Genomic DNA, 24,591 nt, shown 5'->3' with positions numbered 1-24,591 from the left:
GAACCTGCTCATCATTTCCTGTTGCCCCCCACATCCCTTTGACTTTCGGAGAAATCGGACGAGGTTATCACCAATTCCGAACCGTCAAATGCTTTCCGGTTGCGGATCATCTGCTCCTACCGGCTGAGGCTCAACACGGCATCCACTCAGATGGGTGAGACATGCCTTGAACATCGCCCGTTTATGCTCGGATCGTTCTTCGACCATGACGTCGATGAAGGCCTCTTTCAGCTGTAGTTGAGCTGCAGGTGTCAGGCCGCACTGACTCTGGAGCTACCTCTTCCGTTGACGTGGAGGTAGCCGTGGGGACCAAGATTCGCACCAAATGAAGATCGCGGGATGACATGGAAGGCTTGAGGTCATCATCATTGGAGCTTCGATGTGCTCCTCCGCAATCTCGATAGCTCGGAGCTCACGTTGGAGCTCACCGTTGGCTAAAGCTATGAGATGACGTCCATGATGCTGCCAATGATGAGGAGGCGGGCAGCTCAGACAACGAGACGACGTAAAGCGTATTCGAGTATATAAACTGAAACGTACCTCGATTTCTTTAGCATTATTCTCATCATCATCATCATCAACTTACAAGTCACAGCAAAACAAATACCCAATCACTAGTTACCCCTGAATCCCTTTCACTCATAACTCATAACCCCAAATTCAACAAGATGGAGAAAGCAAAGCAAGCCGTTTCTAGCTTCCTTTCCAACGACGGAAAGCACAGAACCACTGTCGACGAAGATGTTAAGCCTCACGTCACTCAGGAGCATGTTATGCCTCATCAGCATGAGCAAGTGACCACTGCTCTTGACAAGGAGGTTCATCAAGAGCACCATCATACAACTGTTCAGCCTATTACTCACAAGGAGACTCTGTGAGTGATTCTCCCGGTCCCACATATTTGCAACTGCTAACAAACTCAGTCCCGAGCAGCACCACCACAATCTCATCCCAGTAGAGCACAAGACTTTTCACCACGGCAATGAGCAAGACACTCGGGCTACACTCGACCGAGAAGCTGCTAAGTATAGAGATACCACAGAGACCCACAGTACCACTCACTCCACTGAGACTGCTCCCGTTGTCACCGGTGAACGAAGTAAGCTACCCAGACTTCATATTAAACCAAAACACAGCTAACAACCACAACCACAGTTCATCACCATGTTCATGAGCATGTGCAGCCCGTAATTAATAAAGAAACTGTCCAACCGCACGTCGTTCACACCACGATACCCATTCAGTGCGTCACATGATGATGTTCAGGAGAAGGACACTGAGCTAATCTGATCGGCAGCGAAACTCACCACGCCGCCCCGGTGCATCACGGAACTTCTACTCTACCAGCTAAGACTCTGGAAGAGTTTACTCAAGAGCGTGGCGGTCTCAAGGAGCGAGCAGCTCAGAAGCTCACCGAATTTGAGGGGTGTCCCAAGCCATACCGACGAGAGCTCCAGGGTGAACAATTGGAAGGTGACAAATCAATGCACCTTCACGGCCATGGTGACAACTACGGTGAAAATCAAGCCTTCGCTGGCCGAGAGGGTCATGGTATGGGACGTAACACTGAGGGTCTGGCCGCTGGTGCCGCAGCCGGCGCCGGGGCTGCTGCAGCTACTCGCAAGCACCGACACGGTATTGGCCACAAAGAGCGCCGTGGGTCTGCCTCTAGCAGCAGCTCTTTGAGCTCTAGTGACGAGGAGTCTCGCGGTTTGGGCAAGTCTTCCAAGACCAAGAACCGTGGCCTTGGTAGCTCAACCGGAACTGGTGTTGGAGCTGGAGCCGCCGCCGCCGCCGCTAGCGCCGCTCACTCTCATCACCAGAACCGTGAAGGCGCTGCAGCTGCTCCCTCTACACTTGAAGGTAACCGAGACATTGGCAGCAACACTGGGCTTCAGTCTGGTTCTGGTATCCCTGGAACTGCCGGTGCTGGGTCTGGTGTAGAATCTATGGGTACCACTGGGAACATGAGCAACTTTGGCTCCAGCGACCGTGGTATTGGAAACACTAACACTGCTGGTCTTAACAAGCCTCACACCGGCGAGTATGACCAGGTTAAGACCGGAGGTCTTCACAACGACCCCTTGAACAGTCAACACGTAAGCATTCTGACCATCCAAGATTTGAACTAGACTGACATGAATAGTCCCGTGGTGACTCTGGTGTTGGTATGCAGACTGGCAAAAAGCCTTCCTTGCTCGATCGTCTCAACCCCATGAAGGATGCTGATGGTGATGGAAAGAAGGGACTTTTGGACTAACGCATTCGCTGAGTGCTCGGAGAATGCTGTAAACCGATTGTACGATTAGTGATACATGTTTAGTTATGCATGACGCATGCAAATCTAGCTTAGTTGTTCTGAATTTACCAAGGTTTCTCAATTTCCTTCAACACACCATGACATACAATAAACTCTAGTCTCCATATAAATCTTCCTTCCGTCAATTAATTCTTTGAATGTGATTGATATAATAAGGTTCCCTGCATGTTCTCTCGGCACTCGGTAACTTCCATAGTTCTTCTACGACTTGGATTTCTAATTCGATTTCAACAATCCCGCACTCTTCAACATACATGACGTATCTGAATTTCAAAACACGTATATGGGTGTGTGATTGTTAGTAGAGTATGTGATTTGGGCTCTTACTCATGACAGGATGCGTAACAACTGATTGCAATGAGTACTCTACATTCCGGGATGTCATAACTTGATAGTGTATTCTGTTGCCAAGTATGGCAAACGCTCTGATAGTAGATTTATGAATCAGAACAAACCAGGTATTTATGATCGTAGCTGATAATAGGAGAACACTACTCTTACTGAGCATTGTTGAGCCCCGGAAAGCAAAAAGGACTTTAGATATTTGATTTGGCAACTGGTTCAACGGGGACAAGCCCCAGCTAGTAAATTAGAATCTCGCAAAAGTCTATCCTAAAGTTACCTCAAGCCTTGTGACAACTTACTAGGATAGAGGCCTAATGTTTGCTTGGACTCCTTAAAGCCAGTTGACTCCATCACTGCGACTTCACTTTCAAGACATCCAATACACAGTCAGTAGTATCGTTTCTGAAACTTTTATTATATGAATGATACTACTCTAGTAAACCAGCAGCGACAGTTTCACCTCCACTTCGGATTACAACTCTTTGCCCTGACTCAAGAGGAACCTTCGCCGCCAGTTTGATAACTACTCTGGCAACACCACCAGGCTGCACAACTCTGGGCTTCTTCTTGATAATTGCCCCAGTGGCCTTGTCTAAGGTTGCTGTGATCGAAACAATCTGTCCAGCTGAATGCAGTCGTCCACGATGGAGATCAACAGGCATGGGCATGAGATGCTCAAACGCCATGGCTTTCATGGTGAAAGTGTCACCACAGCTGATAGGATCCTTAGTGTGGCATAGCATATCGCCAACTCGAATGTGAATAGGGTCGATGCTGGTCAGAGCAACACTGACACTTTGTCCAGCAACAGCCCAGTCTTGCATGCCTGAATCCACCATTATTGATTTGACATATGCTTCTTCTCCACTTGGCTGCACTAATAGAGCATCACCAAGCTGAACAGAGCCAGAGTCAACTCGACCAGCGATAGTTGTTGTGCCAAGCTGCGATCTGAAGACCTCAGAGATAGCCATTCGAAACGGGTTCTTGAGAGCACGTGTTGTTGATGGCTCTGAGTTTTCAAGAGCCTCAATCAGAGTAGGGCCGGTGTACCAAGATGCAGCTGTGTCTTCTGTTCGACGAACAAGATTGTCGCCATTCAGACCAGAAATAGGGATGAAATCAATGTTTTTGGGTTGGAAGCCAAGACCAGCAAGGAATGCATTGACCTGCTGGGCAATTTCGTCAAAACGCTCATGTGACCAACCAACCATGTCCAGCTTATTGACGGCAATGACAAGCCTTTGAACACCCAGACTTCGTAGGAGAAACACATGTTCTCGGGTTTGCCCCTTAAGTCCCTTTTCATAGGCTCCAGTATTTGCGTCAATGACCAAGATAGCAAAGTCAGCTTGACTGGCACCTGCGATCATGTTGGGTACAAAATCCCGGTGACCTGGCGCATCAAGAATAGTGAAGCTGGTCTTCTCTGTCTCAAAATGGTTTGTTGCAATATCGATAGTGACACCTCGTTCTCGCTCCTCACTTCTTTGGTCCATTACCCATGCCAAAGCAAAAGACTGTTTGCCAGATTTTTCGGCCTGCTTTCGGTATCGATCAATGGTATGCTTCTCAACAAATTTAAGTTCCAGTAACAAACGGCCCATCAGTGTACTCTTGCCAGCATCGACGTGTCCTACTCGATCAGCATAGAACAGAGGAGAAGAGAAGTAAACTTACCGACTACAACAAAACTGATACTTCTCTTGTTGGAACTATTTTCATATTCCTTCAAAACATCGAGCCCCTTACTTTTAGGGGGCGGAGCCTCAACAACATTCAACTCCGCAACGTCCTTTGCGACTTGAGAAACATCCTTATCTTTCTCCTTTTGGGCCTTTTTAGGAGCCTTGGCCACTGGCTTTTTCCCCGCTGAATGGAATTAGATTAGCCGATTATTTCGTCCTTGCAAAACTCGAACCTTTCGCCTGGGCTGCGAGCACCACGTCATCGGGACTGGGTTCGGCGAAAGCCTCGGCGACATAAATGGGAGAGGATGTATATGGCATAGCAAAAATCTCATCAGGCCTTGGGGCTTTGGACGGAGCAGATCCAAAGAGCGTCCGGGCAAAGGCGGATGGGGCAGCTCGAGGCATCATGACTGGAAGGTCCTCGTCCATGAGCCATCCCTTGGGAGTAGAATCGGTATCTTTCAGGTTGTCGGTGATAGCTGCAACCTCCGTTGATTCCTCTTGGGGTGACGATTTGACTCGTAGCGTGGGTTCAGGAGCCTGGCGAACTTGACCCAAGATTGGCTGGTTCTCTTTCTGTGACTCATTGATGGAAAGTCTTTCCAGACCCCTTCCGGCTCGTTCCAGCTCTTTTTTCTCTTCGGTCTTCTTCTTCCTAGCGGCCGCAAGAGCTTGAAGCTTTGACATCTTGGGAGGCCCCTCGCCACCTCCCAACAAGCCACCACGAGGACGCTCTGGCTCAATAAATACAGTCTGGCGTTCTTGAGGTACGCTCATCCATGGCATGTCGTCAAAATGCCATGCCGGAACTCCTAGAGCGTGTGGAAGATCCATGATAGACGTATGCCCATTTGATAGACGTCCGTGGTCTGCTCCAGTCCCAAAAAGGCGTTGCGAAGCAGAAAAAAAGACTGACATACCTTCTGGCGCTTTCTTTGCTGATTTGGGGGCCGGAGCAATGAATGTCTTCATTAAATACGTGACTGATTTGTCGATATCGTAGTAATAGTGCCACAAAGCTTCCTCGATTTGTGCTTTTGTCACTTTGTTGGCTTCAGTGCCCAGAGCCCGACGAACCTCTGCTGTTCCCTCCTCCATGGCCTTGCGATCTTCTGGGCTGAGCTCATCTTCTACTTCGTCTTCATAGTCATCTCCGTCAAATTCGGATACTATATCATTTGCATTGAAAGTGTGAACGATTCGATGGCGCGACATCTTGTATACCTGGGTTGGTAAGGCGAAAGATGGGCTCGGTTGAAGATGTGGCCTGGCTCAGTTACTGGAGAGGAGTACTGATAGAGGGAAGAGTCTGAGGACGAAGAACAGAGGGTATCGGGGGCTTTTATAGACAGAAAAGAAGAGGGAGAAAGGAAACTTTGAAACACTGGCAAGCAGACTTCGCGATCTGCTTTGGAGAGTTTGTGTTCCAAGATCAACTTAGGATAAGGTCTGATTGTGTTTTAATGATGTATCGACGATTGGCGGGGCATCGGCTGGTAGTGGGGTTCACTTATGATCTCACTAAACCAACTGCTGAAGCCTAAGGTACTGAGTCCTGATTGACTGAGTTGTGGCGGGGTCAACCCAACGCCTAAGCCCCTGATTTCGGACTATCTTGTTTCCCCGCGCCGCGCATCGGTGTGCAAGGCACCCAAATCTTCAAAAAATTGAGGTGGGAGATTCGATCAAGAAAACGATAGAAGCTCCGGGCTGCCACCATATTTCGTGGGACCTTTTCGACATCGCCGTAAACGCCTTTAATCTAGCGGATACAGCTCCCCACGGGTGGACAAGTCACAATCAAGATGGATTCATTGAGTGAGTCCTGCACAGTTTTGTTAATGAGGGGCGAGGGGTAGCTAACGAGGGGACAGATTTGGATGTGTCGAATGGTAACTGCGACGACTTGCCATGATGGTGATTCTCAGCTAACAATAACAGCGGCGGTAATGAAGGATGAGCAAGGCCGACCTTTCATTGTCGTCAGAGAGTGAGTTGACCAACGTTGCAACCTCACCGTTATTTCCAACCCTTTCTAATAATATCCTTTAGTCAGGGGAAGAAGAAGCGCCAGTTTGGTAACGAAGCCGTCAAGTCCCATATTCTCGCCGCTCGAACAGTCGCCAACATCGTCAAGTCCTCTCTCGGACCCCGTGGACTCGATAAGATTCTCATCTCCCCCGATGGAGATATCACCGTGACGAACGATGGCGCTACGATTCTACAGCAGATGGAGATTACAAACCACGTTGCTAAGCTACTAGTGGAGCTTTCCAAGTCTCAAGACGATGAGATCGGTGACGGCACCACTGGTGTCGTTGTCCTCGCTGGTGCTCTGTTGGAACAGGCTGCCGATCTTATCGACAAGGGAATCCACCCTATTCGAATTGCCGACGGTTACGATCAAGCCTGCGATATCGCTGTTGCTGAGCTCGACAAGATTTCGGACACCATCGAGTTCTCCCGAGAAGAGACCTCCAACCTTGTCAAGGTCGCCCGAACAAGTCTGGGTAGCAAGATTGTGTCCAAAGCTCATGACCAGTTTGCCAACATCGCCGTTGATGCCGTCCTCTCCGTTGCCGACCTTGAGCGAAAGGATGTCGATTTCGAGTTGATCAAGGTCGATGGAAAGGTCGGAGGAGCCCTCGAGGATACTCTTCTCGTCAAGGGTGTCATCGTCGACAAAGACTTTTCTCACCCTCAGATGCCTTCAGAAGTCCGAGACGCCAAGATTGCCATTCTCACATGCGCGTTCGAGCCCCCGAAGCCCAAGACCAAGCACCACCTGGATATTACCAGCGTCGAGGAGTTCAAGAAGTTGCAAAACTATGAGAAGGAGAAATTTATTGAGATGATCCAGCAGATCAAGGACACAGGCGCTAACCTAGCCATTTGCCAGTGGGGTTTCGATGATGAGGCCAATCATCTCCTCCTCCAGAATGAGCTACCGGCCGTCCGATGGGTTGGCGGTCCTGAGATTGAGTTGATTGCTATTGCTACCAACGGCCGAATTGTTCCTAGATTTGAGGATCTTACAGCCGAGAAGCTGGGCAGTGCTGGTATCGTCCGTGAGATGACTTTCGGCACAACACGGGAGAAGATGCTTGTCATTGAGGAGTGTGCCAACACCCGAGCTGTTACAGTCTTTGTCCGAGGCAGCAACAAGATGGTGAGTTCTATTCACAGTCAAGGATGAAAATAATGCTAACAGCCTAGATCATCGATGAGGCTAAGCGATCGCTACATGATGCCCTGTGCGTGGTGCGAAACTTGGTCCGCGACAACCGTGTCGTTTACGGTGGTGGCGCTGCTGAGATTGCTTGCTCTCTGGCTGTTGAGGATGAGGCTGTCAAGACACCTGGGCTTGAGCAGTACGCTATGCGTGCCTTCTCCGAGGCTCTCGACACCGTTCCCATGACCCTGGCCGAGAACAGTGGTCTCAACCCTATCGCTACTCTGGCCGAGGTCAAGAGTCAGCAGGTCAAGGCTGGTCCTGAGGACCGAGGAAAGCTTGGTGTTGACTGCATGGGACGTGGAAACAACAACATGAAGGACGCCTTTGTTATCGATCCTCTTATCGGCAAGAAGCAGCAGCTTCAGCTCGCCACACAATTATGTCGCATGGTCCTCAAGGTCAACAATGTGATTGTGTCAGGAGCGGATGACAACGACTTTTAGATGAAGATAGATGAGCAATGAATGAATACATGCTTGTCAATCTCACCATTGCGAGGATTGGTTATGCAGGTAGATGATATCCATGTATGTATAATCAAAAGTACTGTATATTCTTCGAACCTGATGATGTTTGTTGTGATGAAGTTGATCTACATGTTGACCGTTATGATTGGGTGCCCTGTAATGATGTCTGACAGGGATCGGAGGAATTCCAGTTCCCTTGGCTTACGTGCAGAGTAATCTAAACATATCATACCTCTAACAGAATTTATGAATACATCTTAACCACGAGTAGATAAAGATAATCGCCCTGTTTAACATCCTCCATGCAATCCTCCGAGTCTGCGGTATCCGCACAGCCAGGTTCCTTAGCCGACTCCAATACTTCTACTATCGTCACCAAGAGGCGCCCTATCCCCCGAAAAGGCCACACCAAGTCTCGAGCAGGTTGCTCTAGTTGCAAACGGAGAAGAGTAAAATGCGACTTGACCACACCAGAATGCGGTGCCTGCGAACGCTTAGGCTTGGATTGCGAATACCTGAATAGGCCCAGACATAGTAGTCAAAACCCAGCGGTTGTCATCTCACGACCACTGCGAACTGACCCAGTCATGTTCGATTACAACGATCTGAACTTCTTTCGGCATTTCCTCTTCGAAGCCTATCCTCCACTGCCCATAGATGGATTCGCAGTGTGGCAAATGGCCTCACAGCGTTCACATTCAGTAAGCTGAATGCCATGATTATCGATTATGTGACTGATACGCAAAAGTATGATTTCTTACTACACTCTATGCTTGGGCTTGGAGCATCTCATCTAAGTTTGATTACTCCTAATGGGTATGAGAAAGCAGCCTTGAAGCATCGAGTTCTTGCAATAAGTGCCTTGAATAAGCACCTTGCAAGACCTGGTCTCACCAATCAAGACACCGAAGCAGCGTTTGGAGCGATGCTCAACTTGACTTTTCAATCTGCGTATATGAACGATGGGCTCATAGACTTTCTCACAATGGTCAGGGGCTGTAAGTTAATTCTCAATAAGTCCTGCCGAACCTCTTTTGCTTACTTATCAAGGTTGGCTCGTCGGTACACAACCTCATGTTGATCTAGATCATACCATCTTCAAGACATTCGGGCGTGTAAGTTACCTCGAAAGAATCAAGGCCCTAATACAAGACGGCGATGAGACGAATCATTATCTGGATAAAGTCATTGCCGAGGGCTTCTGTCAAAGTGTGCAGAAACTTGGTCCGTTGTGTCACAGCGTTGCTGAGTTAAAATACTTGGCCCATATGCAAAGAATCGCTACCTTAGCATCTACAAACCCTGCCGAAAGTTCGTTTCCCTTGTACTTTACTTGAAGTATTGCTAACTTGTAGGCTACCATGAACTCGCGTTCCTATATGATGGACTTGGAAATCTAAGCGGTAACGACTTTGCTTCATTCATCGACCCCACGAATCATGCTTCACAGCTCGTCATCCTGCACATGCTGGTTCTAGAGTTTGTTATGAGCAGAAAAGCGGTCGAAGGAGATAAGAGATCTGCAATAGGGAAGAAAGGTTATCACTGTAGAAAAGCCATGTCCAAAGTTTGGGTCCAGCAGGTTCTCCGGAAGCTTCCTGTTGAGTACTACGAATATGGCGAGTGGCCCCTGAGATTCATCAATAGTCTCAATTACTCGTTTGACGACGAAGACCAAGTTTGGAAACCTTTTTTCCTAAGCAATGGTAGAACAGTTATACCAGCAGGAGAGACGCTTTCTTTAGCTGTAATATAGCTTTAGAGTCTATGAACACTACTGGGCACCGTCATTTCTAAAAACAACTGAACTGCTGTTACCAAACCAGCCGAGTCAAACCAGATTCATCTTCTCTACTATTTAAAACAATCTCGGAAAGACTTCTGACGAAACACCTGTCGGATATCACAGTCTTCTCTTGCTCAATTGACAGGCTTTGCGAAGACTATTTGGGGCCCTGAGCAAGCTCAATAGTATCTTCAATGCGAACAGCCTTAGATCGAGCGCCATTCCTTCCAAGATATCGACTTGGATGATAGAAACAAAAGATACCTATAGCAACAGCCATCGGCAAGCTTTCGAAAACCCAGAAGAGCCACTCATGGCTGAAGGCATATGTATCTCTGCCTCCAGCAAACTCAACGACACGAAAGATGCAACGAACCTGCCAAGTTAACTTGTGTTGCAACGATATCCAGAAGACTTACCATTATCAAGATGCTCGAGATGTAAACTGCAAGGACAACTTTCTGCCAACCCCTAGGCGCATCCTCAACAGCCATACGAAGGGCAAGGACATGGAACCGTCTGAAAACGCAGAGGAAGAGAGAGAAGGCTGCAAGCTGAAATGCCAATCCGACTATTAGAACCTTGACCCCAATCCTCTCCATCTCTCCTTGCCAGTTATCCGAACTTGCGATACCAGAGCCGCTCCCTTGAATGAGAAAGGCGATTACATCGCAGAAAACAAATATTGGGGTAAGGCGGCGGCCTGGAATTCGGAGGATGCGGTGACGGGATGGAGGAAGAACAGCGAGGATAAGCCGGCTGATGAGAAGGTAATTTCCAGCAGCAATAAGGACCGGAGCGAGGACCGTGTAAGTGAGCGTCAGGACAAAAGGCGTCTGCCGTGTTGGTTAGAGGTGAGAGGAGATTCAACAGTAACGAACCAACTCACAATCTCTGACTGGTTTTGAACAGAATGGATTCTGAGATTATAAGCGGCAACTTCAATGGCGGAACCTATAACGACAACAATGAAGTACCAGGCTCGGTACTTGATCAGAGTGAGATATGCAATGGCAAGGAAGATAATGCCATAGACAACAGTACCAACCACAGCAAGTGGGAAGGATGGATCATACATCCAGATGGACTCTTGATCTTGCATGTTGATTCAGTTGTTCGGGCACTCAAAGATGGTATAAGAATACTGATGTTCGTAGGGTCGCTGACTTGTCTTGCTATCATCTTTCTCTCGTCCTCGAGCATCAAATCTATATACGTTTTTACAATAACGAGCCACGAATTCCATCATTTCTGAATGCGATGAATACGTTGACAAGGTTAGAGATGTCGTTAGCCGAGTTTTTGGATGCTTATCCCAGTGTCAGGGAAGACTTTGGTTGGTTGTTAAATTCCCTAGGCTGCGTGGCCCTGGAGATGGAATGCGATCAATACGAGATGACTTAGACGGCAACCAATTACATGGAGATCCAACAATCAAATTATCCTTGTTTGTATGAATAAAACAAATAAGAACACAAAGGGTTTTCAGGTTATAATTAAGCTTGTTTTACAAGGGAGGTTTTTTTCTGTTCACTATCATGACTGTGAACCTAGACCTGCAAAGTGATGTTACCAGTTACTGACGAGAACAAGATTCTTTGAACAGCTCTAAATGGCACACTGCCTCTGACAGCCTCGGATGATAGCATAATTTCAGCACGGGAAAAATAAACGGCACAAGGAACAAGGCATCCGGAGCCGAGGTGACGATGGTCCTCACGAGATGAGGGCATTCACATGGACACGTAGCAGTCGCAAGATTCTCGTACGTGTTGTTCATATCTCGAAACACCACATGATGCTGTCTCGATATTGACAGCTGTAGGGATTTCTCATGATCGAAAGGCGTGTGAGACAAAAGTGTACTCAGACCCTGACTTGATCGATTGAGGCAGATGATTAGGGTCGGAACGCCATCATAGCATGAGAAGCGTGACCTAAAATTGGTCACGCAAAAGGCAATAAATGTATTATATTCGACTTCTCGGTTGGTTTATTTAGCGAGTGCAAACAGGCGCTTAGATCTGAGGCTGAGACATAGTCTGATTGCTCCAGAGGCAGCAAAACATGTGAGTTCGACTTCGGTAAAGAGATACAATGAAGTTATCCCGACTTCTCCTGTGTATCCGTGGGCGCCTCAGCAGGTAGTCTCACAGCGGCGGAGCATTGTACTGCCACCCGCCAGCCGCAGTTTTCTAGCGCACCGTGGCTATTGGATCGTATGTTGTAAATTTATCTCACCTACCTACGGATACTGTACCGTCGATTAATACACGGTGCTCCGTTATCGTGACTTACCAGGAAAGGGAAACGGGCCGTCAAGTGTGAATTGTGTCCCCCCAAAGCGCCTTCACCGATGTTCTGAGCTCGAGGGTGATTATTCTCGCTGTGAGACTCGGAGATGAATGGGGTATCATTGTCGCTGAAGGGTGTATGTGAGTCAGTTGAGGGCTTGTTGGTGTTGCATCGATGCGGGCGAGATGCTGTACATTTGAATGTGAGTGATAAGTGACTGACCGAGGGGAACAAGTTGAAGACGGTGAACAATGGGGATGAATTTCAAATTAATTGAACAGCAAGATGCAAGCATCTGCTAGAGAAAATACCAACCAAAGACTATTGTTCATATCAATAGAAAGTGTATTCTCATAAAATCTTGTGCTGATATGTCAAGCTCTTGAGTTGGTCAAGATACCCAAGGCTAAGGTAGAAGACGAATTGCCAAGTCAGGGCGTCGTGTGGTTTGCATGATCACCACCAGATCTACCGTTTGAACAATATCGACTGCCGTTGAAGATTAAATAAATTAAAAGAGCCAATGAATAATTCGCATTCATTTTAAAATCCGTAAAAGAAATAATCAAAAACGGTGCAGTTCCTGTTCTGCCTTCATCAACCACACAGCACCGGGTTCCCGGGCCTCACCGCCCACTGTGGTCGCTTTAACAGGCCTTGCACGGTCATATGGGCACTCAACTTGCTTCGTTGTCATCCCATCCTCCACTCCCTCACAGACAAAGGTCTCCTCGGCATCCATCACTTTCACTTTGACGCGCACACCCCATCCCATCCACCCACCATCTCTAATAATAAAGAGACGCCTGTCGATTCATTCATACCATAAACCCCAACGTATAGCAAATAAATATGGATGTCTCTTGCTTCCCCGGGCTTACATGAGACACTCTCCAGATACAACACAACACCAGAAAAACAATACCTACACCTACACTATAGTAACTTACAGAAAGACCTCCACTCCATTTCTCATGTTTCAACCCGCTTGCTTGTCGCACTCTCTGGCCCTTCTGTTTGCCTATCACGGGTCAACAAACAGCGCCCTCATATGCAGCGAGCCGTTTTTGAAGAAGGAAAAAGAAACTCGTCAAAGATATTGCATTACATGACAGACAGCGGATATGTCTCTGTCTACCAAGTAATCAGCTTCCATCCTCATAATGGCTTGCTTTGTCCTACATGCAATGCTACGTGATGACCAAGGCCAGGCCCATTAATGCACGACTGTCAAGTGCCAATGTCAATTGATGATGAATCTAGTGACTTCTCATCCGAATTTCTTCTTTTTTTTTTTTTTTTTCATTGCTTCTTTGTTACGGTCAAGTAGCCACGTTCTATGTCTGGTGCTCACCAGATCAAAATCAAGTTTGGCCGATGGCCTTTCTTCTGGTGCCACGACATCACCGCCTCGTATCGTGATATAGCCATATCTATCACACTGACTGACTGCCTAGGTAGCTTAGGTGTTCCTTCATCGTCTGATATGCTTTCAGGCTCTCACAACGGCTCCTGTTGAGATTATCGGGCAGCATCACGGACCCCTACCTACTCATGAATCGATTCGTACATGGCCAAGCTCTGTCATTAATAGACTTGTGATAGATCTCAGCCACCACGGCTTGCAACAGGCACGCTTTTAGCCTGAATTCCTGCTGATGACTTCCGAGTGCTATTGTCCAGGCATTATGCTTGATTATTGATAAATTATATCTCGTAAGTAACGTACCGCTCACCGACGTCGATCTGTCAGCCACAGCCCCCGCGAAGCGCAACGCGTGACTTGCCTCGAACGGGCATGTCAATAGATCTTCTCTCATCTCTCATTCATATGTGAACTTGTTGATATTGCTCCAATCATCTTGACCCATCATCTCATGAGAGACAAATGTCCAAACGGACGGCCTTCCGGGCGCTTCATGTCGCTCCCCGTCTGCAAGCAGGAAAAGCAGGAAAACCAAGCAACCCTGATCGTCGATGCGGGGGTGATCTTGGGGAGGGACTGCAGGCGATAGTTTGCTTCTCCTGTGTGTAAGACAGCGGCAGACGCAGCTGTAGGAGCTGTTACAGTCACCTCCGCCGAGTCGAACAAACATGGCCTCGTCTTATGTGAGTGTCGTCCTCGTGGACCGCCTTGTGCACATTGAAGCTGGAGCAGCCTTGTACTGTAACACAGGTGGCTGGCTTTGACATTGACAGGCCAAAGTTCAGGTGCCAAGGGTCGATGTAGTTAAGCCTTCGCGGGCTTCCCCTGAAAGACACGCATCTTGGCTTTGTTTACAAGATCTTGGAAGAGTTTAAATTAATTAGGGGTGTGTACTTCCTCGCCCATTCTTTGTTCTTAAACGTGCTACAGGGCAATCATATGGGATGGCCGTCTTGGACTCCAGATGACGAATATTTGAGCCAATGAGATATAGAATGGATTATTGAAAAGCCTGTTGTTGGCCTGAATTTTTTCTTCTTTTTTCATTTTTCATTTCATTTCTCCACCAACTCTTGCATCTGCATGGTGATAATTAACTATGTGCCAAGCTGGATTCAGTTGGTGATACTGCGCCTAGTCTTCCAAAATCGAGTCATCAACCATGAATTAGTAGACAGCAAAATGACATCAAGTATGAGTCAATACAAAATTATCAATCATCGAATAGGAAAATGGCAATCTCAGTCGAGTGTCTTCATATGGAAATGACAGTGACGCCCCATGAGTCACTGTCGATTTCGGGTTAATGAACTTGATTCTGCTCACGTAAGGAATCATCTGCTGGGCAGAGACAGTGGACCTCGCCACTCCAACAACATCACGATAAAAAAACATAACCGTCTCTCCATTCCCATTGATTTCCCAGTTACAGACAGACCATAGCCATTATTTTGAGGCTGAATTGCAACATTCTTTACGTCTGAGGAGTTTGGGTTCATTTCGCGTCAATCGCTAGTTTCAACTTCAACCATCGCCAAAATACCACTATTAACTGGCCAGCAACAGCCCACCTCTAAAAACGTCATGATCTCTACCAAAAAGTCAGGCTCGCCACAGACCCGTAAACAGGCTGTGGCTGAAGCCTCTTCCTCTAGAGTCGTCACAAAGCCTGTACCAGAATCGCAGGCTCAGGATCCTAGGACATATCAGATCGACCAGCTGCGGCGACGCTATTCGCCAAAGGAAACCACTGCACCAGACGGTGCGACTTCATTGCTGTTCAAGATCAAGCCCTCGGATCCTGACTTTCCATTTGAGCTGGCTGCCCTCGAGTGTGATCTCCGTGTTCCGCAGGCATATCCGGATGAGAAGCCGGTGTTGCATGTGAGGAATAAGGACATCCCAAGGGGTTTTGGTATCAATATCGAGAGAGGATGGGATGGGCTCGTGGAGGAGAGACCTGGGGCTACGTTGCTGGCTCACACACGAGAGTTGGACAAGAATTTGGAAAAGTTTCTGTCTGAGCAAAAGGCCGAGACAGTCAAACTCGTGACTTTTAGAGACACGAGGCATGTGGAGGCACAAAAGCCTCAGGCAAACGAGCCAGTACAGTCCAAGCAGGTTTCTGAACCAACTCCGCCAAAACCTGCTCCCACGCCCTTCAAGTACGTTCCAGAGCCGTCGTACACGAGAGACGAAATCGCCGCCGCAAAGGAACGGCGTGCTCTTGAGATTCGTCAGCTCGAGGCGCGTATGAAGAGGACACCCGAGTATCGCCGTTCTCCTGATGGCGTCGTGTACACGCTGCCGTTGCAACCACTGAAGCGCTCGGAGCTCCCACCAGGACTGCAATCTGTCAGGAGTCTTCACCTGATTATTCCGCTGATATATCCCCTGCAGAACCTCCGCATTCAGCTCAATAATGTCGAGGCTGAAGATGCGGAGCCTGTGGAGGACCTGTTCTGCGAAAAGGCAGCTGAGCAACAGCAGATGTCTCTCATGAGTCATCTCAACTACCTCGCACAAAACATCCACAAACTGGCGAAGCAAGCACAGGCACAGATACCCAAGGTCGAACCAGCAACACCGGTACCTGAAGATCAAACCCAAGATACAAAGGAAACAGTGTCAAAGTCTGAAGATAGTCATATTCAGGTGATCCCACGACCCCCTGAGTGGAATCACGTCGATGGAGATGAATCTGAAGACAGCTCCAGCTCTGATGACGCTGATGAAGGCGGTGCTGTATTAGAGAATGAGGAGAAGGAACCACAGGTCTCCATGCCAGGTGAAACCCTTGAGCGTGGCACCATGCTGTCGCTTCCGTCTATTGAGTTGCACGGTATTGAAATACTTCAGCTCTCCATCTTGAGTATCAGTGTGAAGTGCGAGCGATGCAAGACAGTCAACGAGGTCACGGGCCTAAAGCCAGACGTCGAGAAGACGACGAGCTGCAAGAAATGTGCAACGCCGTTTGCCATCAAGTATCGACCTACTCTGGTTCATGAGCATTCTACTAGGGCCGGGTACCTTGATCTCGCTGGATGTAAAGTGGCAGATATGCTTCCTAGCACATTTGTCCCAATCTGCGAGAGATGCTCCACTCCAGCTCCTGGTCTTGTCTCAGTAAGGGGTTCATCTGTCACCAATGTCTGCCGAGACTGTCATGGTCATTTCACTTTCAAGATCCCTGAAGTCAAGTTCCTCTTCATCACTCCTGGTTCGCGCCCTCCTCCGACCGCAGGGCCGCGACGGAAGCAGGAGAAGCTAGGTCTTCACGCGGGAGAGCAGCTCCCAAACAAGGGCGCATGCTCGCACTACCGAAAGTCCTACCGATGGTTCCGTTTCTCATGCTGCAGCCGGGTTCATCCTTGTGACAAGTGCCATGATGATCAAGAAGATCATATCAACGAATGGGCCAACCGTATCATCTGCGGCTGGTGTAGTCGCGAGCAGAACTATTCTTCAGCGGTTGAGGCGTGTAGATACTGCGGCCGATACCTAATAGGCAGAAAGGGCCGGGGATTCTGGGAAGGAGGAAAAGGCACTCGCGACAGGAGAATGATGAGTCGGAAGGATCCGAGAAAGTACAAGAGGATTGGTGGTTCGGCAGCTAAAGACAAAGAGACTTAGAATAGGCCTTGGTTGGCGGTTCTTTGTCACAGCTGAGAGGCGCCAGGCTGAAGCTCTTGAGTGAGTGTATGTATACTGTATGTTAGCTGTCAGCTTGGATGTAACCCCAGATCAGCTGAACGATAATCCTCATTGCCACTGGTCATCTATGCCCTTCTCAGCGGTTACGGGCCGCCAGTATTTACACTTGATGTAGATCTGTAACCATGGCGATAATAGAAAAAATGTTGTCACCGTCTCGCAAATAAGAGTACCCAATCTTGGACATGTGAAACGTGTAAAGAGTGGGGGTCACGCAGCCCATTTGTGTGCATCCTGAATCTATTCCCGTCGGTATCTCGCTGTAGCGACGATATGATTTGAAGATGCGGGAATGGAGTGTCACATTGAGTTACGAGGCGTTTGTGCAGAAGCAACCTAATGGCGGCAATTGGTGGGGAGGTTGTTATTGGTGATTATTATTATGCTGAGGAGAAATAAATGGTTGAGAATAAAGAATAAACAGGCAAATAAGATGTGAGGATTAAATTGATACCTAGTCATTGGCTCCTGTTACATCCAGTCGGAATGGGGGGAATGATGACTGCAGTGATGTACTCAGCACAATGCTTAACGAATACTTACGAATATCTTGATAAACTTGATACCTATGAAATATGAGCATTTGAGAAGGGCCTTTCCATTTAGCGCTCGGCAGATTTATCGGGAGACACTGTGATGAATTCTAGAGTGCTATCAAGTCGTCTGCCTTATCTTCTGTGTGGTTGTTGTTGCGTAGTTTCATATGGCCTGAATGACGATACATTGGCGAGTACATAAAGATGATGCTGATGTATGCAAATATTGAATGGGTGCAGAGTTTTCAGGGTGTGTACTGAACGAAGTCGTACTCAGCCGTTGGACATCACGCAATTCTTCATCACTCTGCCATTACATACTGCAGGGCATGCGCTGTAATGCTGCTGCAACTCACATGCATCCTGCGAACTACTGTTAGCATGTGAAGCCAGAGAGTTTTCTCAGCGGTATCGGACAGTATGTTTGAGGCATTGCTTATACTGGCGACATCGGATGTGATGGAAGTTGAGAAGTGACGTGCTTGCGGGATGCGTTGGGGTTGGGGATGGGAGCGTGGGATGTGGTGAGATAATTTGATAAGGTAGATAGATAACAGATGAATGTGCTTCTGGAAACTGAAATCAAGTCACGCGTGAAGATGCAATTCATCTTAAACTTGTTTAGGCATAAACAAGTCGTGTCTTGCTAATGCTAACGCTCTGAGCATGACAGGACGACAAAACGGTATGCAGGCACTGTAGCGCAAAGTGCCAAAGAACATGGCCCACGATTGAACAACAACGAACCAATGTCTGAGCCTTGTCAAAGCACAATGTACTGTAAGTCGAGTTGAAGCCATCGCCAAACAAAGTGATTCGATAACCAAGGCAATGCTGTGGCGTACCAGTTTACCCCACAGTCCACTCTGAATCATGGATGGACCCTTGTAAAATGCATCACAGGACGTGATCTAGCTTCTGGAGCTGAGGTGTATATTTCTGGCATCTTCTCCCTGCCACATGAGGAATATTGAAACAAACACAGACTTATTGCCCCTGGCGCCTTGACAAGAGAGTGCGCTGTTTGCTTCACTCCCCTCTCTTTGATACTACGTATGTACACTTGGCCGAGTAATGAAAGGATGAAAGAGGCGCCTGAATGACCGCGGATCAACGGACAGACGCGCCGGACCGTCGCTGGCGCCCATCACGGGACCTGATTATGGCTTGACGGGGATGAGATCCGTCGTTAGGTTAGTGCATTGTGAAACTAGGGAGAGAGTCAGTTGAGTTGAGGCCAGATCATGTCAGGGCGGAGTTGAATGGCTTTGACTATGGCTTGTGAGAGGTATTTGGCCACAAAGCTTCGATTGATCTCGGGCTCAGCCAAATACTCTAGTCACACCCTCTCTGTAATTGAACATATCGTCTGTTCCCTTTGTCGAGTATCACTTAACAAACAGATGACCTCGATATGAAACGACTAAATATATCAATCATCTCGGTCAACCTTGTTAGCATAGCATAGTTTGGCCACGGCGCCCCCGGAGACCAGACAGACTCACACGTGCGCCATGACCCCCATCCTCCAAGGCTTGTTCCAGGCTTCGTCCCATGTCTATCATGCCCTTTCAGGCTCGTCATCTCATTGCCCCTGTGCCAAGCCAACGTTCCCGACTCAGGCTGGCCCCCCGCGGGTCTTCCGGCGCCCAGGGAGGGCCCCTGGAAGTGACAGACAGGAGAGCCTAAGCCCTTCTAGAAGGTCAAAGCAGGCATGGCTGATATCGTGAGTTGATGTCCAGTGGTGTATTTATTTATTAGACAAATGATAATATTCCATTCCATTCCAATTTATTGTTTTAGGTGATTCGTTTAAACGGTCGTTTATTCCATGGCTACTACGGAGTAAACGGTGACCGTTTCCTTCAAGACCAGAATACTCATCTTGTTGTAGCTGCTGACGGCTGATCCCGATACCTCGTTAATTACTAGATAATGATCGCAATTGCTCTGCCATTGGCTTCTGTCTACCTCCCTATCTCACGGTGACTGAATATGAAGATGCAACTGCTATTCAATTGATTTACCGTTTCCCAATTGTCTGCCATTAAATTAAAACACAAAACTCCAGATTCATCATTGAAACCAGTTCGCGCCCCCAGAACCCTTTAGCCTAAATTCACCATCCTGGAGTCGATAATTGCTTGTCTATGGCCCCCAACCTCAACCTTCAACTCGCCTCCCTGATCTGATCATACTTACTCCGTACCGAGCTGCACTCTGCACGCCGGGACTCTCAACCCATGGTCCCCGCTATCGCGTCTCAACCGCTGTCGGGGGTTAACCCGTGAAACCGTCAACCCTAGGAGGGCTTTTTGCATTGGTAACGAATAGGCGAATTCCTTAGGCTTCAGCGGATACCGTGATTGGGTCTTGTCAACACAGTTGCTCCGTCAAGACAACAGGGCATGGGTATAATAAAAAGAACGGCGTGGACTTGGGCCTTAATCCTTGGGAGCGTGCTCAAACGATCGACGAGACTCATCTCGAACCTTGGCTTCGGTTCCCATTGTCTTGGCACTCCATCGATATCGCGGCTAAAGCAAGGGGTACATGTTGGGCATCACCAACAGACTAGCATCCGCATGGCTAATTCGGGACGAATAAACCACCGGAGCTCTGGTTTGATTGCTACGTAGCCTTATGGAGAATCTTGCCTGAGAAACAATACCAAACCCGCCCTATCGCGGTATCCGAGAAACGACTTTCCGGCATCAGCTCTGCGCTGACTGGGCCATGCGGATCCTCTGGAAGTTTCGGGCACCTTGCGAACAGGCACTGGATCAAAGCTAGGCCGGCCAAGATGCTACCTGTCATCCAGAGACACTGCAGCGCTTTCACCACAGCGTTCATCATGTGTTCTTGCTGGCCAAGGCTTCCATGTTCAACAGACGCTTTGATCATCTTCAAGGCATTGCTGATCTGAGATGTGTCGAGGCCTAGCTTTCCGAGCTCTTTTTCCAGTTGGACGGAGAAGACAGCGATACCAATGGCTATTCCCATGCATTGGCCCATCGTTCGAAGCAGATAGATCATGCTGATTGCATGTCCAGCATCCTCCTCTCGGACCGTGGCTTGCACACCAAGGTTCATGACTGGAATAAGGAGGCCTATTGCGATGCCCAAGAACAAGGTCATGACCAAGATCACCCACGTCGGGGTGTCCTTGTCAAGAATTGTCATGACTCCAAACATGGCGACCATAAGAGCCCAGCCACCAAGCAAGAAGCTCATGTATCGTCCTGTCCTGTATGCCACAATCCCTACGACAGCCGCCATAGGGGCAACAGTGACAGTAGCTGGAAGTGCCCATACACCAGCCATAAGCGGTGTCTGGCCTTTGATGCCAAGAAAGTAGACGGCAAGATAATACAGAACCATCCACATGAGACTGCCGTGGATAGTCGCACTGGCAAACTGGAGGACTGTCGATCGATGTCGGAACAAGCTCTTTCGAAACATGGGCTTTTTTGTCGTCTTTTCGTAGAATCCCAGCCCTAGGAACGCGAGGAACGAAGCGATTAGAGGAACGATTACTGCCGCTGAGCTCCAGGGGAAGCGTGAGCCACCCCAAGTCAGAGGGAGCAAAAGACCGACACTCGCGATGATATAAAGGAGAATGCCCACCCAGTCGAGATTCTTGATGAGACGCAGGTTTCGCTTCCCTTTGTCATAGCCTAGGAGAAACATGGCTCCTATCAGACTACTTCCAAGCAATGGAAGGGTGCACCAAAATATCCATCTCTACGACGATTAACATCGGGACATGTGGTATGGTAATAAGGGATACAAACCCATTGGGAATCTTTGTTCTGAACAACAGCTCCTCCAATCAGGGGTCCAGCAATAGTTCCGAGAGCCCAAGAGACATGCTGATACGACATCCACCGCGAACGTTCACGGATCGCGAACATATCGGCGTGGATTATACCCGACAATGCCTGAGGTCCTCCGGATCCTACTCCTTGCACAGCTCGACCTGCAAGAAGCATTATACTGCTTTTTGCAATGCCGCAGAGCACCGTTCCAGCGATGAAGATAACGAGGGAGGCCACATATGTTGGCCTTCTCCCGATGACATGGGCCATTTCGGCAAAGATGGGCTGGGCGATAGCTGTCGCTAACAGGAACACGGATCCCATGCTCAGGCTTTCAGAAAAGGATGCATTCAGTTCTCTTGCGAGCGACTGGATATCTGTTGGTGATGGCTTCACAACAGGGAGGGGCAAACTTACAGGAAGGACAACGCAGATGCAGGTCGCATCGAAGGACTGAACAAGAGAAACCGTATTCATCACAATCAAGATACTCATCTTTCTAGCGTGGCTGAGCTCTGGTTTATCTCCATGTTGTTCTTGGACTTCGTCTTGGGAGGCAAGAGGTGCAGCGACCTCCTCGATCTTTTCAGCCATCGTGTTTGCCATGATTGAACAGTTGTAAAGATGAAAGAAATTCAATTACGACATCTCACGCAATACTTCTGGAACTTATCAGCAGGTCAATCAGCCAATACCTCCCTGAAAAGAACACGTAAAGTTTCGGGGCTTTTGTTTACCAAAGGTTAAATAGGTAAACAAGGACAAGTGTGATCACGGGGCCGTTTGGGGTTCTTTATCTTCACACACTCAACTTTAGAAATGTTCCTCAAAATTCTTTCCCTATTCATTAGAAACAATAGCCATGGAACACCTTAACGGCCCCGCGATTCTCTCTGGACTCCTCATGTCCAGTGTTGTTTACTGGCATGTGTACTACCTCGCTGACTACCTCCTCCGCAAGTATGCACCAACAGTCCACGAACGACTCAAGAACGAAGACCAAATACGGAAGCTTATGCCCCTCGTGATCACACTTGTTCGAATGGCCTTTGGTCTTACAGTGGTTCTGCCGTCCTGTATCAAAGCTGCGAGTACTACGCCATGGGGAGTTGATCAGCCCCTGAACAACGCAGGGAAAGTCTGCGTTGTATCACAGCTTGCAGTATGGTCCAACGAGTTGCCTCAGGCACGGCTCTACTCTATGGAGCTGTTCGTACACCATATTCTCTGCCTCGTTGCGACAGCCAACATCATTCTTTCTCCACCGATACACCAGATCAAACCCCTCTATATCTATTTTGGGTCACAGTGTGGTGATATCGGGCCAGGATCTGTCATGATACTACGAATGGCTGGCCACAAGCTCAAGACTTCGAAGTTGTTGTACAATGTTTCCTTGGGATCGACGTTACTGTTGATCTTTGGTCGTATCGGAGGCGCTTTCTACACCCTCACCCATGTCCTCACCGACCCCTATAACCTCGCCGACTGGGTGGGTGCCCTTGGCATCTTGGTCTTTGGGTCCTACTCTACATATACTGCGTTTCAGCACTTGAGACGCCTCGAGATCATCAAAGTTGATCCCGTGAGGTACAAGATCACCTACTTCCGTCACTTCGCAGTACCTATATCGCACTCATTACTGGCAGTCGCCTGTAGCGTTACGCTTCTGTCAAGCTTGTTTCTATATGGAATCTACCTTGAACGGTCCTTGAAGCCTGGTGAAACACATAGACTGTCACTTCACAGCCTTATTGCCGTTGCACTTGGCATGACGGGGGCTTTGGTCGCGAGGCTCGCTTACCCGCATAATGCCTCCCGATCTAATTCCTGGGGGCGTTTGTACGTTCCGTTTGGTACGATCTTGACGGTTGCATGTATCTCACTTAACAGCACTTTCACGAGCTATACGGACCACAATACAGTTATGGCATCGATAGGGGTCAGCTTACCTCTGTTCTTCAGCCTTGCGAGGGTAGCTCAATACTACGCAGCCAAGGATGTAGAAGTAGTGCGCGATGCGAAGCTACCTCTAGGCGACAGCTTTATAAGGAGACACGTTGAGATTGCCCTTGAACATGCTGTCATATTCATCATCCTTCTGGGGATCTTGATTATCAACCTCCTGAGTCTCCCAGAGGCAGCCCGTCTTTCAATTGCAGCATGCCTCGTCGTGCAACTCCGATATCGTTGGAGTATCGTACCTCTAGCCGCTGCAAACATCCATGGGCTGGCAGGCGCTTTGCTGGCTATCGTCCTCATCGTGTTCGAGCCTGGCTTTATTGCTTTTGCCACAGCTGGAAGATTCATCCGCCTTGAAAGTTCTTGGTCCGTCATTTTCCAGAACTATCTGCTTCTAGGAGGAACTGTTATGGCTGCTATCTCTGCGCCTAGATCCGAGACTGCATCAAGGCCATGTGAGACTATGAAGAAGCCTTGCAGGTCAAAGAGGTTTCATCCTATTGCCATCATCTTTGTCTTCTTCTGCATTTTACAGGCAATGCTGATTGCGAAGTACATGACTTTCGATGGAGAGACCTCAGAGATTTGTCCTGGTTTCGTGAACTTTAGATCAATCTTTTCAAACGTTTACACTTGGGTGGGCGCACTTCACATGGCTTCATTGCCCGTGGTAGTTTTACGGGAGTTGGAGTAGGGGGAGCATGAGGTACCTCCGTTTCAAAGGTGACCTAAGAGATCTTTGGTCAGGCCAAGCCCTCATGCACTCACCCGTTATCCTGTAATTCGTTTCTCTTCCACTGCTTGTTTGTCTCCGTTGCCTGACACCTGCCGGGCACTGGCAGCTAAGCCTGGCCTTTTCACCTCGTCACTGAATCAGTGGCTCAGGCACAGATTATTATTCTCATCTACTTACTCCCTCTCTTGCTTCACCATTTATTTATTCCCTTCATCTCCGCAGCGCTTAGCCGAAACTCCTCTCATTTCTTACGCCTCCCA

At 48.4% G+C, this 24,591-nt stretch overlaps 8 protein-coding genes across 8 annotated transcripts; 5 read left to right on the top strand and 3 right to left on the bottom strand.

The window, feature by feature from the left end:
* Nucleotides 1–668: 668 nt before the first annotated feature.
* Nucleotides 669–2,260, top strand: FPRO_03184 (uncharacterized protein; the record flags this gene model as incomplete). The annotated part of the gene is made up of 5 exons (XM_031226632.1): nucleotides 669–874; nucleotides 924–1,099; nucleotides 1,156–1,243; nucleotides 1,298–2,099; nucleotides 2,147–2,260. 5 exons carry the CDS (start codon nucleotides 669–671, stop codon nucleotides 2,258–2,260), a joined length of 1,386 nt encoding a protein of 461 aa, XP_031077149.1.
* An 833-nt stretch (nucleotides 2,261–3,093) lies between these two features.
* Nucleotides 3,094–5,571, bottom strand: FPRO_03185 (uncharacterized protein; the record flags this gene model as incomplete). Its single annotated transcript, XM_031226631.1, has 3 exons — nucleotides 3,094–4,301; nucleotides 4,346–4,537; nucleotides 4,587–5,571. 3 exons carry the CDS (start codon nucleotides 5,569–5,571, stop codon nucleotides 3,094–3,096), a joined length of 2,385 nt encoding a protein of 794 aa, XP_031077148.1.
* A 590-nt stretch (nucleotides 5,572–6,161) lies between these two features.
* Nucleotides 6,162–8,034, top strand: FPRO_03186 (putative t-complex-type molecular chaperone, epsilon subunit; the record flags this gene model as incomplete). The annotated part of the gene is made up of 5 exons (XM_031226630.1): nucleotides 6,162–6,174; nucleotides 6,231–6,248; nucleotides 6,298–6,346; nucleotides 6,409–7,525; nucleotides 7,573–8,034. The coding sequence occupies 5 exons, from the start codon at nucleotides 6,162–6,164 to the stop codon at nucleotides 8,032–8,034; spliced, it is 1,659 nt and encodes a 552-aa protein (XP_031077147.1).
* Nucleotides 8,035–8,360: 326 nt separating this feature from the next.
* FPRO_03187 (uncharacterized protein) lies at nucleotides 8,361–9,814 on the top strand (the record flags this gene model as incomplete). Its single annotated transcript, XM_031226629.1, has 4 exons — nucleotides 8,361–8,759; nucleotides 8,807–9,056; nucleotides 9,109–9,369; nucleotides 9,414–9,814. The coding sequence occupies 4 exons, from the start codon at nucleotides 8,361–8,363 to the stop codon at nucleotides 9,812–9,814; spliced, it is 1,311 nt and encodes a 436-aa protein (XP_031077146.1).
* Nucleotides 9,815–10,001: 187 nt separating this feature from the next.
* Nucleotides 10,002–10,946, bottom strand: FPRO_03188 (uncharacterized protein; the record flags this gene model as incomplete). Its single annotated transcript, XM_031226627.1, has 3 exons — nucleotides 10,002–10,220; nucleotides 10,264–10,680; nucleotides 10,734–10,946. 3 exons carry the CDS (start codon nucleotides 10,944–10,946, stop codon nucleotides 10,002–10,004), a joined length of 849 nt encoding a protein of 282 aa, XP_031077145.1.
* A 4,203-nt stretch (nucleotides 10,947–15,149) lies between these two features.
* FPRO_03189 (uncharacterized protein) lies at nucleotides 15,150–17,198 on the top strand (the record flags this gene model as incomplete). The annotated part of the gene is made up of 1 exon (XM_031226626.1): nucleotides 15,150–17,198. One exon carries the CDS (start codon nucleotides 15,150–15,152, stop codon nucleotides 17,196–17,198), a length of 2,049 nt encoding a protein of 682 aa, XP_031077144.1.
* Nucleotides 17,199–20,446: 3,248 nt separating this feature from the next.
* FPRO_03190 (uncharacterized protein) lies at nucleotides 20,447–22,239 on the bottom strand (the record flags this gene model as incomplete). Its single annotated transcript, XM_031226625.1, has 3 exons — nucleotides 20,447–21,559; nucleotides 21,610–22,002; nucleotides 22,051–22,239. The coding sequence occupies 3 exons, from the start codon at nucleotides 22,237–22,239 to the stop codon at nucleotides 20,447–20,449; spliced, it is 1,695 nt and encodes a 564-aa protein (XP_031077143.1).
* Nucleotides 22,240–22,495: 256 nt separating this feature from the next.
* FPRO_03191 (uncharacterized protein) lies at nucleotides 22,496–24,289 on the top strand (the record flags this gene model as incomplete). The annotated part of the gene is made up of 1 exon (XM_031226624.1): nucleotides 22,496–24,289. One exon carries the CDS (start codon nucleotides 22,496–22,498, stop codon nucleotides 24,287–24,289), a length of 1,794 nt encoding a protein of 597 aa, XP_031077142.1.
* Nucleotides 24,290–24,591: the final 302 nt, after the last annotated feature.

This window comes from Fusarium proliferatum (genome assembly GCF_900067095.1).
Source record: "Fusarium proliferatum ET1 genome assembly, contig: FPRO_scaffold002, whole genome shotgun sequence".
Lineage (NCBI taxonomy): Eukaryota > Fungi > Ascomycota > Sordariomycetes > Hypocreales > Nectriaceae > Fusarium > Fusarium proliferatum.
Note: the sequence above shows the minus strand (reverse complement) of the source record. Positions and strands in the feature narration are given on the sequence as shown.